At 38.7% G+C, this 15,368-nt stretch overlaps 1 protein-coding gene across 5 annotated transcripts in view; it reads right to left on the reverse strand.

The window, feature by feature from the left end:
• The window catches only part of CORIN (corin, serine peptidase), a 278,076-nt gene that overhangs the window by 77,756 nt on the left and 184,952 nt on the right, over positions 1-15,368 (reverse strand). For all 5 annotated transcript variants that reach the window (XM_067036047.1, XM_059067269.2, XM_067036046.1 and 2 more), the window contains exons 7-10: positions 12,620-12,727; positions 10,014-10,124; positions 7,487-7,603; positions 3,030-3,137 (exon numbers count right to left, since the gene is read on the reverse strand). In XM_067036047.1, coding sequence (XP_066892148.1) covers positions 3,030-3,137; positions 7,487-7,603; positions 10,014-10,124; positions 12,620-12,727 — 444 coding nt within the window. The remainder of the gene's footprint in view (positions 1-3,029; positions 3,138-7,486; positions 7,604-10,013; positions 10,125-12,619; positions 12,728-15,368) is intronic.

Here is a 15,368-nt window from a genome sequence, read left to right on the forward strand (position 1 = left end):
GTCATACCTGGCTTCGTACAGTCATGGTGATCATGGGCTCAGGGAGGTGGGGAGAGACACATGCCCAGCAGCTGCTCTCTCCGCCAGGTTCCCCCAGATGTCTGGATTGCACTCTACAAGGTACAGGTGATGGATTAGTCCCTTCACAGCAGACTGATGGGAAATTACATTCCTGCTCCGATCCCCTAAGGCAAGGACATGTCCACATGTCCGTATTTTGCCTCCCAGCAGTGTGCAAACATGTTAGAGATTCTGGGCTGGAGTGGATGTGGTGATACTGTGATATTTTTAAGCCTCTCCATACACAATATCATCTGAGATGTGTTCTTTAGGCTTTTTTAAATTGTAGGCACTTCTGCTAATCTGAGATAAACCATGGACCTTATCCACTGAAAAATATGAAAACCACGAAGACTTTTTTTCACACCCAATTTCAGGATGTCACTAATCCCAGCAGCCTTGTCAGGCCACAAAGCAATAATTCTCAACTTTTGCTGCACACTGGGGTCACCTGGGGAATTTTTAAAATACTGATGCCGGGGTCCCACCCAGTATATCTTCAGGGACCACTGGAATGTTATTATAATATTTTATGGGGTGGCAAGAACCATTATCTTTAAGGACTAGCCTCCCAGCAACTCCAGTGAGAGGCTGACTCCACCGGAAAGAATCTCCACATTCTCCAAACTCATATTCCCCACTGGCAGGGAGCCAGAGAAAGAGAGTGCCTGCTCAGTCGTGCTCCAGAATCTAAATAACTGTAGTCTCTGACAGTGTCAAAGATCTTTAAACAATTAATCACATTTTCAAGTGCATGAAGAGTTTTCTGAAAGGAGATGATACTTGTCCATATTTACAGGGAACCAAGTAGACACACACCATCCTGAAGCTCTTTGAAAAATAAGGAATAACATCTTTACTCTCAGCTGGAAGTTAGGCATATACACTGCTTATGTGCCTAGCAGAGACAGCAGCTCCTGGGCATGGGTCTCTCCCCACCTCCCTGAGCCCATGATCGTCATGGCTGTATGAAGCCGGGTATGACTGTCATGCCTCAGGGACACCCCCCCCCACCACAAGTTTCCCACAGTACTCCATCAACCTTTAGTTCTAAATGTTTACTCATGTACTTTTTTCTCCAACAATTATTTTTAATAACCACTCCCTGCGGTGAGCCCTGAGGAAACTCAGGATGTAAAAACACTGGATACTGGCCCGGAGAGCTGAGGTGCATATCAAAGGAGTTATTTCAGGGAGCCAAGACTCTTGCATCTTCCCATACATAGAAAAGTGCTAAATTCCTTAACTTGAGATATCTGGTATTCTTTGATTAATAATAATCTTTTGACATTCCTGATGACCTGTTTTTTCAGAGTTATCTGAAATGCTGTCTCCCAGCCTGCAGTCCTCATTTTGCCCAATAAAACTTAACTCGCAACTCTCACATTGTGCATTTTTTTTAAGTCAACATACATACCAGCTGAGTTATCTAGTGCCCTTCCTACAAGTTCCTTTTTTTTTGGACAGGTGATAACATATTTCTATTTTTAATCTTGAAATGTTTCAAGTATAGGGAAAATAGAATAACATATACTTGGTTACTCCCTGCCTAAATTTGACACAGGCTAACATTGCTCTCTCACCTTTTTTAAAATCTAACAGTAAGTGCCATTACATGTCAGACAACCCCCAAAACTTTAATAAAATACATGTGTCTGAGACAATACTGTCACTGTCCGAAATTCTGTAGCCCAAGTTCAAGGTGAAGTAAAAAAATGATTCTGAAAGAGTTCCAGGGCAGACTGGGAGATGAGCAAAGTCAAATCATATGTATATACATATATATACATACATAGACATATATTTAATCATTTTAGAGTGAATAAAATGGTAGTGCGTCTTAGTGGTCAGACTGATATCTATCTGCACTGTTCTCTCCTATGGGAAATGGAGGAGGGCTGGGCATTGTGCTTTCGGCCAAACAGTTATTAAGTGCTTGTGAAATTAAACAAAAAATCTTGTTAGTCTGGGTTATTAATTGGCTGTTGCCCTCACACCCCTATCCAGCCCACTGTTTTCACCCCTTGATATCCCCTAAGGGGTATGGGCTATCCGCCACCCATAAGGTCTATATTGATCCAGAAAGGTCACAGAGTAGAATTAAGATCTGAAAACTTGAGCAAATCCAGGGACCCAAACCCTTCAGCCTTTCAACCTCCTGGCCTCCAGGGGCCTTCACTGCTGGGATCTGTGCTAACAAGTCATATCTTCTTGTCAACTGAAAGCTGACAGACCTGCTTCTAAATCTCAAGCCCAAGCTGACAGGGAAGCCAAAAATTAATTCTAAAAAGTGAAAGAAGGGAGTAGAATGTGAAAGCAGAACCCAGAAGTAAGCAACCATTACTAGAAATCAGTCTTTGGGGGCTTTTCAATTCATTTAAAATTTCCCGAGACAGTCTCTCTGCTAACCCCTGCCCACTCAATCTTCCCCTAATCATTCCTCCTCCTGAAGCCAGTTTGGATACAGCCTCCTGTCTACATCATTTGGAGCGAGGTCATTATAGGTCAGCAAAGTTCCTGGAAGGGTGAGAATACATTTTATTACAAGAACAGACTGCCAAAGTCTTATGTGCCTATTTAGATGAACTTCATATTTACTTCTTGGATAAAGTTTCCATTTTTGAGGCTGGGCTTTAAAAAGGAAGAAAGATAACATTTGCCTGCAGGTGGAGCCAAGAAAATAACATATAGGAGCTGACGTTGAGTGGAAAGTCACGGCAATGACATTAAGCAATGGATTTATAGCCCATTCATGATGACACATTTGTTTATGATTTAAGTTAATTAAGACCATTTTGCTACTTTTCTGCTACCACATGCAACCTTTTAAAAAAAAGAGAAATATATATATATATATACATATTTTGGAGGGATTCCACAGTTCAGCATTTTAATGTCAATGCAAAAGGATAAAACTGAATGCATAGCCTGACATGGTGATTGCATTTGTCAGCAGCAACTGTACTTACTACAGTTATTCAGACTGTTGCTGGGATCACAAAGAGAGCTACCACCACATGAATCAAGGCAGGAACTGTAGAGGCATCTTTGATCTCCTTCTTGACACGGAGTCTGACCTACAGACGGGGTAAAAGCACATTTACTTTCATCAGCATCTATAAATTCCACGCACTAGGATCTGAAGGATCCAGAACCGAGGAAGGACACAACTTTAATTTCCTTCCAACTTCTCCAAAAATGTTGAACACATGTTGAGATTCTGTAGGAATAAAGAACTAAGAGGCAACCCATCCTTCAAAAATCATCTGTTTCTGCTTTTAATGGAAAAGAGAGCATCTTATATTTAACATAGGTGCACGGAGTTGATGACAAAATAAAATTCAAGTGATTTGAGGGAAAGGCCAATATTTTTAAGACTCATTTGAATCCAACTCTAGTTTTCGCTCTAAGGAAAATGCTTTCCTTAATAATAAATAAGGCATCAACATCAATATAATAAGGATACTTTATCATGGCATAAGTCTTAAGCAGCTGTTATCCATATTTTCTGTGTCCTCGGAAAGTAGCACTGCCCTAGCTGCAATGATCTGAGAATTGGGTTTCTTGTTTCCTAATGGATGACAACAGTAACATCAACCTAATGGCTTTTCCTTAAGGTATGTGGAGAGGAAACTGCTTTTCCCATTGATTTCCTGGTCATTTGTAGATTAAATGGATAAGGTAATAAATTACTGCCTGTTCTCTTTCTAGCTCACCCCCATTGTAGTCAATTACTCAGACACGTCACATGGAACCTAGAAAATCTTGCAAGGCAGTTTTAAATATAAATAACAGTATGGGTATATATACAATCATTCTTATCTGTAATTCTAGGACAATATTATTTGGGAAAGAATTTATTACACTGGACTTTCTTATCTATAATTCTAACACTTATAAGACTTATCTATAATTCTAGATATAATATTTATTATTCTGGACTCTTTCTCCCTTCTAGTACCATTAATGAACAACACTATATATCACAGCCTTGCATAAAATAGATATCACTCCTTTTTTTTTTTTAATGTTAGCAGGTCAAACTTTTTTTTGCAAGGTAAGCCAGGATAAGTTCCATGAATTTAGTCTCTTGAAGAAATTTTATTAAGACCGCATGCATTCATTATTTCAGCCGATATTAAGTGCCCACTATGTGACAACTTATGTGACCAGCTAGGCACTGAGCATGAAAAGATAGAAAATCCTGATAATTTCTACCCTAATTAGGGATATCGTCGTGAATGGAATCTTACGACGCCATGTGATCATAGGTACATGTAAAAAGCAGTAAAAGCAAACTACGACAGTAAGAGTAAAGCTTCTCAAAGGAGTTTTTCAGGCAGATGGGGTAAGTTGGGATAAGACGGAAGGATGAGTTTCCCAAGCTAACAGCAGGATATGCAAAGGCCTGGAGTAAAAAGTACACAGGCTGGAGTCACTGGAGGTTAAGGGAGACTAAACAGGAAGGCTGAGAGCAAGGCTGAGGGTTGTAATGGCCTAAATCTTGAACAGGGCCCCAAGTCCTGGCAGAAGCAGTCCCAGACCCCCTCCCAGCCTGGTTGAGCAGAACCAGCCTTTGATCACTGCTGACACTTGTAACTCGCTCCCCTTCACTCCAAGCTGGCCAAAAGCAGTGGCCTTCTCCCACTACTCTAAACTACCTTGCTCCTTCCTGCCACCTCGGTGCCTTTGGCCAAGCGGTTCCCTGTGTCTAAAATTCTTTCTCCAGACCCACTCTCCTTTGTTAATTCCATTCATTCTTCAGATTGTGGCTCCTATGGCTCCATCTCAGGGAAGCTTCCCAGAGGCCCTTTACCAGGACATGCATCCAATACATGGCATCCTAGCACCTTGAATTTCCCTCCTGGCCTATGTCACTCCCCAGTTAGACAAGGACCAGCACAATTATTTGTATTGGCTTATCTCCCACAGGAGCCTGCCAGCCCCATCAGCAGTTTTGCTTGCCACTAAATTCCCAGTACCACGATATACTTTTATTATATTGAATTCATTAGAGTGGATAAAGATGCTGCAATTTTACTTTGTGATCCATTTTATCATGTGACTCTCTAACATCTCACACATGTAAGGAAGTATTTACAAATCCTGCCACTGCCTAGTAAAAAAATCCAAAATTATTTCAAACAGCATTGAATTATATATAGAGAAAGAACTACTTGATCAAAAGGGAGTTGCTTGGCTGACATGCACACAATAACTCATGGCTAGAAAGGGATTTCCTTCTGAATTTTAAAACTGGTAAAATGAAGCACTCGTTATCTAGTTTTTTATGGACTAAATCGGTGATTAAAAGGCTCTCCCTTTAGGTCTGAAATGTGTTTTCATTAAAGCCATCCTAATGATCAATATTCACTATGAAAAAGCTAATTTAGTTATCGGTGACCAATCTCATTAGCGGATTTGGAATATACACAGCCTAAGACTTGCTTTCACATAGCAGCCATGTGATAATAACGTACATTTATTGACTGCTCACCACATGCCATCTCTAGGAAGTAGTTATCATTATTCTGAGATTACAGACACAGAAACTGAAATGTAACGGGGTTAAGTTACTGGCCTAAAGTCAACCAGGTAGTAGATGGCAGAGCTGGGGTTTGAATCCAGGCAGCTGGGCAGCAACATCCACATTCTTGACAACTAGGCTATGTTTGTAAGAGGTAAGGTCACTTATAAGCAAATGCAGTGATTTTTAAGTCAAAGAATATTACCAACCCTGTACGGGGAGATGCTTCTACACAAACTGGGACTTAAAGCAATCTGGGTAGAGCTTTCTTTTCTGGCAGAAATAGACACACTTAAAAAACCAACTTATTTGATTTACTTTTTCTTTGGGGGTTTCACAGATAATATCAGACTCCTTTTAAAGTATATTTAAGTATATTGATGGAAGGAAAACAAGATGAAAAGACAACCCTCAGAATGGGAGAAAATATTTGCAAATGAAGCAACTGACAAAGGATTAATCTCCAAAATTTACAAGCAGCTCATGCAGCTCAATATCAAAAAAACAAACAACCCAATCCAAAAATGGGCAGAAGATGTAAATAGACATTTCTCCAAAGAAGATATACAGATTGCCAACAAACACATGAAAGGATGCTCAACATCACTAATCATTAGAGAAATGCAAATCAAAACTACAATGAGGTATCACCTCACACCAGTCAGGATGGCCATCATCAAAAAATCTACAAACAATAAATGCTGGAGAGGGTGTGGAGAAAAGGGAACCCTCTTGCACTGTTGGTGGGAATGTAAATTGATACAGCCACTATGGAGAACAGTATGGAGGTTCCTTAAAAAAACTAAAAATAGAACTACCATATGACCCAGCAATCCCACTACTGGGTGTATATCCTGAGAAAACCATAATTCAAAAAGAGTCATGTACCACAATGTTAATTGCAGCTCTATTTACAATAGCCAGGACATGGAAGCAACCTAAGTGTCCACTGACAGATGAATGGATAAAGAAGATGTGGCACGTATACACAATGGAATATTACTCAGCCATTAAAAGGAACGAAATTGAGTTATTTGTAGTGAGGTGGATGGGCCTAGAGACTGTCATACAGAGTGAAGTAAGTCAGAGAAAAACAAATACCATATGCTAACACATATATATGGAATCTAAAAAAAAATAGTTCTGAAGAACCTAGGGTCAGGACAGGAATAAAGACACAGACGTAGAGAAAGGACTTGAGGACACGGGGAGGAGGAAGGGTAAGCTGGGACGAAGAGAGAGAGTGGCATGACATATATACACTACCAAATGTAAAATAGATAGCTAGTGGGAAACAGTCACATAGCACAGGGAGATCAGCTCGGTGCTCTGTGACCACCTAGAGGGGTGGGATAGGGAGGGTGGGAGGTAGACTCAAGAGGGAGGGCATATGGGGATATATGTATATGTATAGTTGATTCACTTTGTTATAAAGCAGAAACTAACACACCATTGTAAAGCAATTATACTCCAACTAAGATGTGAGGCATTAAACTGCTTCTCTGCACATGGTTATTTTAGGAAGCCATTACATTTAATTTCAGAAGCCAGTTATTTCTAATTGAAATCTAATTGAATTGAATACTATATGCTACACTTTTCTCTTTACTGTGGTCTTTCCCCATAAAACATCTAACTGAATCTGCCCATGGTGTTTAAGTGTTTAACCTCTACTCTTCAGCCTTAGGGATGATTTTTCAGTGTAAGTTGCATAAGAGTTAAATTTACCATAAGCAAGGGTTTCTGGCTGACCAGAGCTGCGAGGACCAGTGCATTAGGCAATCTGGCATTATTTATATGGGGATCCTTTAAGTTGTAGGTAACTTCCAACTTTTTGCTTTGCTCCCAAGGAAAGGCCCGCCAGTAAGGACCATTTCCGGGGCTGGAGCACATACTTACCATTGGTGCAACTCTCCTCATCACTTCCGTCCTTACAGTCCTCGTCTCCATCACACTGGAAAGTGCTGGGGATACACTGGCCACTTCTGCATTCCACCAGACCCTGGCTGTGACACGCTAGGAAATGGCAAATAACATGCATTTAAATTATCTCTACTTCTTTCAGCCTATAGATCACATCAATGATTCCCAGTTATCTGGCATCACCAAGAATGAAGTGTTCTAAATATCTGAATGTTCTGCATAAATGAATGAATATATCATTCATTTTGTTTATTCCAAGTATTTTTGGAATGGAAAGTTTCCTTTCAGGAATTTCTCTTCCCTTATTAAATAGCACTCACTAAAAATTTTTTCTTGATCATTGCATGGTGAAAAACAGTATTAATGATGGTAGTAGTCATACTACTAATATAAAAGCTACAATTTATTAAAGGTTTACTATATGGCAATAACTGTGCTAGGAGTATTAGGTGTCTAATCTCAAATCGTCATAACAAGTTTACAAATGGATATTATCGACTTTGTTTAGAATAAGGCAGTTGAAGCTTAGAGAGTTTAGTGTTTGCCTCAAAGTCTCAAGGCTGTTAAAAGGTAGGGCCAGAATGTGAAGGCAAGCTTTTCTAACCCAAGCCCCAACACTTCATTCTGCACCAACCTGATCTAAGGCACTAATGAAGTGGTATATGTGAAAGACTTGCAGAGTACCTACCCCACAATAAACACTTTATTTCAAAACCTGCTTACAACATCTGACATTTAAAAGGAATAGTCTAGTGGCCATTAACCTTCCAATTTCTGAAGGTTATCTTAATTTTATCCCTATTGTCTTTTAGAGCATTAGAAACCCATGTATCATATGACCTCGGCCTTCACCAACTTATGGTCTACATACACACATACATATATACACACATACATAAATACATACATGAGCATCAAGTCCTTGCTTTTCCAAGATCCATCAAAATACAGTCCACTCTGTTCTACTATATCCACTAAGCAAGGACTCAGGTACTATTCCAGTTCAAACAAGTTCAGGAAAGAAGAAAGCTGGGCATTGCATTTCCTAATTAATTTATGTGATTTTTCTTATGTCAAAATAAAAACCATGCAACCCACATTTTTAATTTTGCCTCAGGTTATAGGCAAATTAGTCAATCTCATATGTATCAGCTGTTCCTGCTTTTATTAGACAGCAAAAGATGGAATAAAGAGTTTAATTAGTTTGAACATGCATAAAATGCACCATATTAACTCTTTCAGATCAATATTACTCTCTTTTAACAAATAGCTGCTGCTATTCAATCATTTTATTATCCCCTATTGAGTATACTGTAGTTTCTAGGGAATAAAATGTGATCAGTCATATTTGATTTTATTAGGCAGGTAGTGTAATAGCTACCTGAAGACTTTTTTTTTTAATTATAGGATAGTTGATTTACAATATCATGTTAGTTTCAGGTGTACAGCACAGTGATTCAGTTATATATATGTGTATATATATATATATATATATATCCCTTTTCAGATTCTTTTCTTTTCCCTTATAGATTAGTACAAAATATTGAGTAGAGTTCCCTGTGCTATACAGTAGGTCCTTGTTGGTTATCTGTTTTATATGTAGCAGTGTGTATATGTTAATCCCAACCTCCTAATTTATCCCTCACCCACCCCCTTTTCCGCTTTGGTAACCATAAGTTTGTTTTCTATGTCTGTGAGTCTGTTTCTGTTTTGTAAATTAGTTCATTTGTATCATTTTTTTAGATTCCACATATAAGTGATATATGCTATTTGCCTTTCTCTGCCTAGCTGACTTCACTTAGTATGATCATCTCTAGGTCCATCCATGTTGCTGCAAATGACATTATTTTATTCTTTTTTATGGCTGAGCAATATTCCATTGTATATATGTGCCACATCTTCTTTATCCATTCATCTGTCGAGGGACATTTAGGTTGCTGCCATGTCCTGGCTATTGTAAACAGTGTTGCAATGAACATTGGGGTGCATGTGTCTTTTTGAGTTAGAGTTTTCTCTGTATATACTCACCCAGAAATAAGACAGGCTCTAAAGTTACAATATTATTGCACACGCTGTGTACCTCTATGAACACTGAAGGCTCTCTTATCTCCCCCGGTTCTCCCATACGTGGTACCTGAGAGCGCCTCTGGAGGCTCCCACTTAACTGCTCATATATTGTTTGCAGAAGAAAAGTGCCCCAGTCTCTGGGAAGAACATTCCCTTTGACAAAGTCACAGACCCAGAAAGGATATTTGTGGACAACGAGAAAGAAAACTGCCACCCACTTGGCCAAAGCAGCCAAATCAGACTTTTGGAGTTTTGGAGAGACAGATGCGGAAGTCAGTTACACTATGTTGGTATTGTCATCACACCACTCAATTATTATCTGTATAGGCTAGGACCAAAGTGTAAGAATCTGTTTTAGACAGTGAACCTTGAGTGTATTTGACTAAACAGGCAGAAGTAGAAAAATCAGCAAAATGAAAACCCTCAGGGCACTCACAGCAATTGACCTCGTCAGACTTATCCTCACAGTCATGGTCACCGTCACACACCCACTCTATGACGATGCAGCGTCCATCTCCACAGCGATGCTCCTCTGTGGGGTTGCAATCTGGAGGAAACAAAAACTCAGGAGGATGGAGAGAACCAGCATGACAAACACTTAGAACTGTATGGCTTGTGGTTCCAGTAGAAGAGAGTCTGTTCCAATTATTCCAATACCATCAATAACATTTCTACTCTGGGTATGGCACCTCCCGGCCAACCATGTGGCCCTCCGGCCACCATCACTATGGGGTAAGACCTGACTGTTTTTCAGATGAATAACAACCACCCAGTTTTTTTAGGACCCATAGTTTTGTTCTGGGTTTTGTTGTGTTTAGTCATTGTTTCCTTTCCTTATGAAAATTTTGTGATTTGGCTCAAATAAACAGAACTGTGATTTGGGTTTCACAATGTAGAGAGCTGATTTGATGATTCGTGACAACTCTGTCATGTTTCTAAGAATTGCAACTTACCTCTCTGTGGTAAACTGCGGAGGCAGGTATCTCCTCCTGTCATCTTGCCTGATGCTAAGCTTAGGTTTTCTATTGAACTGTCTAAATACATAACTCATACTTGAAAGAACTGCTGGGTAAGAAATGCAAACTATTTGGGTGTTTTTTATGATTCTTTTTATCCTGGATTTAACCTCTGTCCCAAACTATATATTCCAGGGGAAAAAGGAGAACTAAGTGATGTTTCTTCTCACAGAGGGCAGAACCTATAGGATTCTTTGATATGAGACATGGAATAACCTTAATATAAACAACCTTTTAAAAGATGTATGTAGATTCGTGAATAACAGATTCAATAATGAGGAACTATCATGGATTTCCATTAACAGCACCACTGTCTTTAACAGACCTATGGAGGGACCATGGATCTTGAAGGATATAGGGGAGCAATTAAGTGAAGAAGATGGAAGACATGGTGCAGAGCAAAGAAGAAAGACACAATGGCTGGTTTACATGGGTGGGAACCAGAAGAGCCAGCACACGCTCAGCCTGCTAAAGATGGGCAGCCAGGACAGAGAATGGTCTAAGAGGACATCGTGATTATTACCATTACATAGAAACAAAGTCATCCGAAGAGCACAAACCTCATGATATCCTACTACCTTCAGAGGAACTAGGTTGAGTTGGTAAGACCACTGTCTTTCACATGCTAACTATACACCAGTCCTCTCCACTGACCTACTGAACTACCAAGCTACACTCAATTTCCCCCTCCCTCATTTTTACTCTCCTTTCTCCAGTTATCTTATTGGTAAAAGGAGGAGTTAGAGTAGATAACCTCTAAGGCCCCAAACTATAAATTTTATGATGTATACGATTACATTGGCCTCTCATTCTTTGTGTCCCAAGACTACTCAATCCCAGAAGATAATCCATATCTATCTAGTGACCCGTGGGATGTTTTGCACGTATGTACACTTTCCAACATTCTTATGGGTGCAGTGAGAGGCAGCTACACAGGTGCTTCTAGAAACTACTGAGTTTCCCAGCAGGGGGCCATTTCTGACATTCACCACTCCTCCGAGGCATTCCCCTGATACCACTCCTGATCCTCCCCCAGCATTTCTTTTGATATTCTCTAATGCTGAATATTATTTCACATCATTTGCCCAGTGTCCTGCCTCATCTCACCTTGCCCTTCTGTTCATATTAGAAAGTTCTTCTGTCACTCAATAATATACTACCTCAAAAATAATTCAAAAGCTAATCACAAATTCAGAAAGGTAAATAAGCAAGAAGAATTTTGCTGGTTTTAATTCATGAGAGGGCATTCAGAATTGAACTCGGCTCTTTTAAAGGTAGGGTCATTCTTGATTTTTTAATTGAGATATAATTGACATATAGTGTTGTATACGTTTATGCTAAATAAGATAAGCCAGAAAAAGAAAGACAAACACTGTGTGATATCACTGACATGTGGAATCTAAGAAAATCTGATTTTGTTCAAACAGAGTGTAGACTACTGGTTACCAGGGGCTGGGAGGGTGAGGAATTGGGAAGATGCTGTTTATAGGTACAAACGTGCAACTATTAGGTAGGTTCCTTCTTTAAAGGTTAAGATCAGCTTCTGTATGTAAAACAAATGCACCCTTCTAACCTTCGATATCCCCACTGCAGAAGTTGCCCTTGTAGTGTGTAGCCATCAAATAAAGGAGGGGTCTTTGGTTATACATAATAGCGGGATCAGGAACAGAAAATATATCTGTCTGCAAAATTTTGCTCAAGAGCTCAAAATCTAAACACAAGCCACCGGCTCCAACCAGAGGAGAAACCAAACATTTTCAAAGAGAAAAAAAAAGTGAACTCCCATATTTCTATTCCACATCTTTAGCATTTCCTTAGTATGACGTTTTTGTAAGAAATCTTACATTTACACATAAGACATGACTGAGACTAATAATTTAAAAAACTTCCTCTTTCTGAAAATTAAGAAACCCATCATTTTGTAATTTCACCCACTAATCACATTAACAAACGATGAGCTACAAGTTCTTCATTATAAATTTCTGCAATTTTAAGTGAAAACCTTCAGGGAAATAATGCTACTTACCACAGTTTTGCTCATCACTCAGATCCCCGCAGTCATTATATCCATCACATACTAGGCTATAATTAAGGCACTTGCCCGTGTGACAGTGAAACAGATTCTCGCTGCAATCTGAAAATAGGAGAAGCCACTGATGGCTCATTAGAGCAGAACAGGATGTTGCAGTAGCAGTTTATATAACAAAAGCATATCATGGGAGGGAAATCATAATGGTAACCTGGTCCACTTCTATTCTCTTACAGGTGAGGAGACTGTGGTGCAGAGAGATCTAATGATTTGCTCAAGGTCACATAACAATTACTGAAGAACCACGACTGGGATCCTCTGGCTCCCAAGACAATGCTTTTATCACTTCCTGACAGTATTTATCTGAGTTCCGCTTTATGACACCTGAAAGCTTCTTTAGAGTCAAATATGAGAAAAGACATTCTCAGCTCACCATGTTTCCTAATGAAGTTCATGTTCATACAGAATGAATACTTAATAGAGGGTGAGTAGTTTTTCTTAAAAATGTTTCCTATAAAATGAAAGTCTAGTTTTGTCAATGGTAAGCATAAACGTTAAGAAGAGAAAAAGTCATTAGATTACAGAGTCATTACCTACTTTCACATCACTTAAGTCAATTGAATGTTTCACAGCATGACCCTCAAATAAACAGTACTGTCCTAGATTATGGTGCCAAGATAAGAATAAGTGATATATAACCTCAGGAAGCTTATAGTTTACTGTTGGAATAAACATCATGCAAGGAAATTTTAATAAGAAAATAGGTCTTGTTCTTGGGTAAAACAGAACTCCTATCCTGGTTCTATCATCTATCAGCTGTGGGAATTTGAGTGTATTAGTTAAAATTTATAAGTCTGTAAACTTATATTTGAAGTTAGGATAAGAGCAATTACTTAATAGAGTTTAGGGGAAGGTAAAAATAATAAATTAATGTGTGTAAGTTTCCAAGACAATTAAATGGGAAAAGAATACTCTTCAACAAATGGTGTTGGGACAATTGGATTTCAAATATGCAAAAATGAACTCTGACCTTTACCTCAAACCATACACAAAAATTATCTCAAAATGGATTATAGACTTCAACGTAAGAGCTAAAATTATGAAGCTTCTAGGAAAAAACATAGGAAAAAAATCTTCGTGACCTTGGGGAGGGCAAAGCATTCTTCGCTATAACAACAAAACACAAGCCTAAAAGAAAAAAATAATAAATGGTTATCCATTAAAATTAAACATATTTGTGTTTCCAAAGATACTATTTAAAAATGAAAAGACAAGCCACATACTGGAAAAAAATATTTTCAAAGCATGTATCTGATAAAGGACTTATATCCAGAATATATATAGACCTCTTACACTCAATAATAAGACAAACAATCCAATTACAAAGAGGCAAAAATACTGAATAGAAAGTCTTCATAAAGACATATGAATGGCTGATAAGCACATGAAAAGGTGCCCAATACAATCGTTAAGAAAATTCAAGTAAAACCACAAAAAGATACTATTACATATCCCCTAAAATAGTTATAATAGATAAGACAGATAATGCCAAGTATTGGCAAGGATTTTAAGAAACTGAAACTCTCATATATAGTTGGTGGGGATGTAAAATAATAATGCCACTTTGGAAAGCAGTTTAGCTGCTTCTTATAAACTTAACTCTAATCTTATCATGTGATTCATGAACTCCACACTTAGAAAGCTACCCAAGAGAAATGAAACATATATCCACACAAAGACTTGTATGTGAATGTTTACAGCAGCATTATCCATAATAGCCAAAGACTGGAAACAATCTAAATGCTCAATGACTGGTAAATGGATAATCAAAATGTAGTATATTCATACAATGGGATACTATTCACCAATTAAAAGTATCAAACTACCGATACATGTGACAGCATAGATGAAGCTCAGAAACATTATGCTAAGTGAAAGAAACCAGATCCAAAGACTACATATTATGCAATCCATTTATGAAGTTCCTGGAAAAGGCAAACTTACAGAGACAGATGTCAGAGCAGTGGTTATCTACGGCTGGAGATGTGGGAGTGGGGACTGACTGCAAATAGGTAGAAGAAAAGTGTGGGGAGAGATGAAAAAGTTCTAGAAGTAGATTGTGGTGATGGTTGCACAATTCTATAAAATTACTAAAAATCAATGGGTTAACTTTACAGTATGTAAATTACAACTCAATAAAGCTGTAAAAATGTTTAAAATACATGTAAAGCCTACATGTAATAGAAACTAGATTTCTTAAATGTATTATTTTTTCCCTTATTTAAAGTGAATTAAGTTCAAAAATAGATTCGTAAGGCTGGAGCAGGATCAGCCTTGGAATGGAATGAAAACTTCAGCAGGTTTCAAATAGAGGGAATAGCAAGAACAAAGGAAAGAGGTGAGAAATGGAGGCACAAGTGAGGATCAGTCTGCTTGGCTGATAAAGACCAAGAATCTAATGGTCAACAGTCCAGCCTCCTGAATTACAGCTAATTGTTCCTCCTCAAGCAGACATCTGCATCTCATACAACTGGTGATGGGTGCCTCTTTACTATAAACATCCCAAACTCTATAACAATTTATTATCATAAGTCTTTGGCAAAGGGGCTTCCCTGGTGGTGCAGTGGTTAAGAATCTGCCTGCCAATGCAGGGGACACGGGTACGATCCCTGGTCCGGGAAGATACCACATGCCATGGAGAAACTAAGCCCGTGCTCCACAACTACTGAGCCTGCGCTCTAGAGAC

This window comes from Kogia breviceps, chromosome 6, assembly GCF_026419965.1.
Source record: "Kogia breviceps isolate mKogBre1 chromosome 6, mKogBre1 haplotype 1, whole genome shotgun sequence".
Lineage (NCBI taxonomy): Eukaryota > Metazoa > Chordata > Mammalia > Artiodactyla > Physeteridae > Kogia > Kogia breviceps.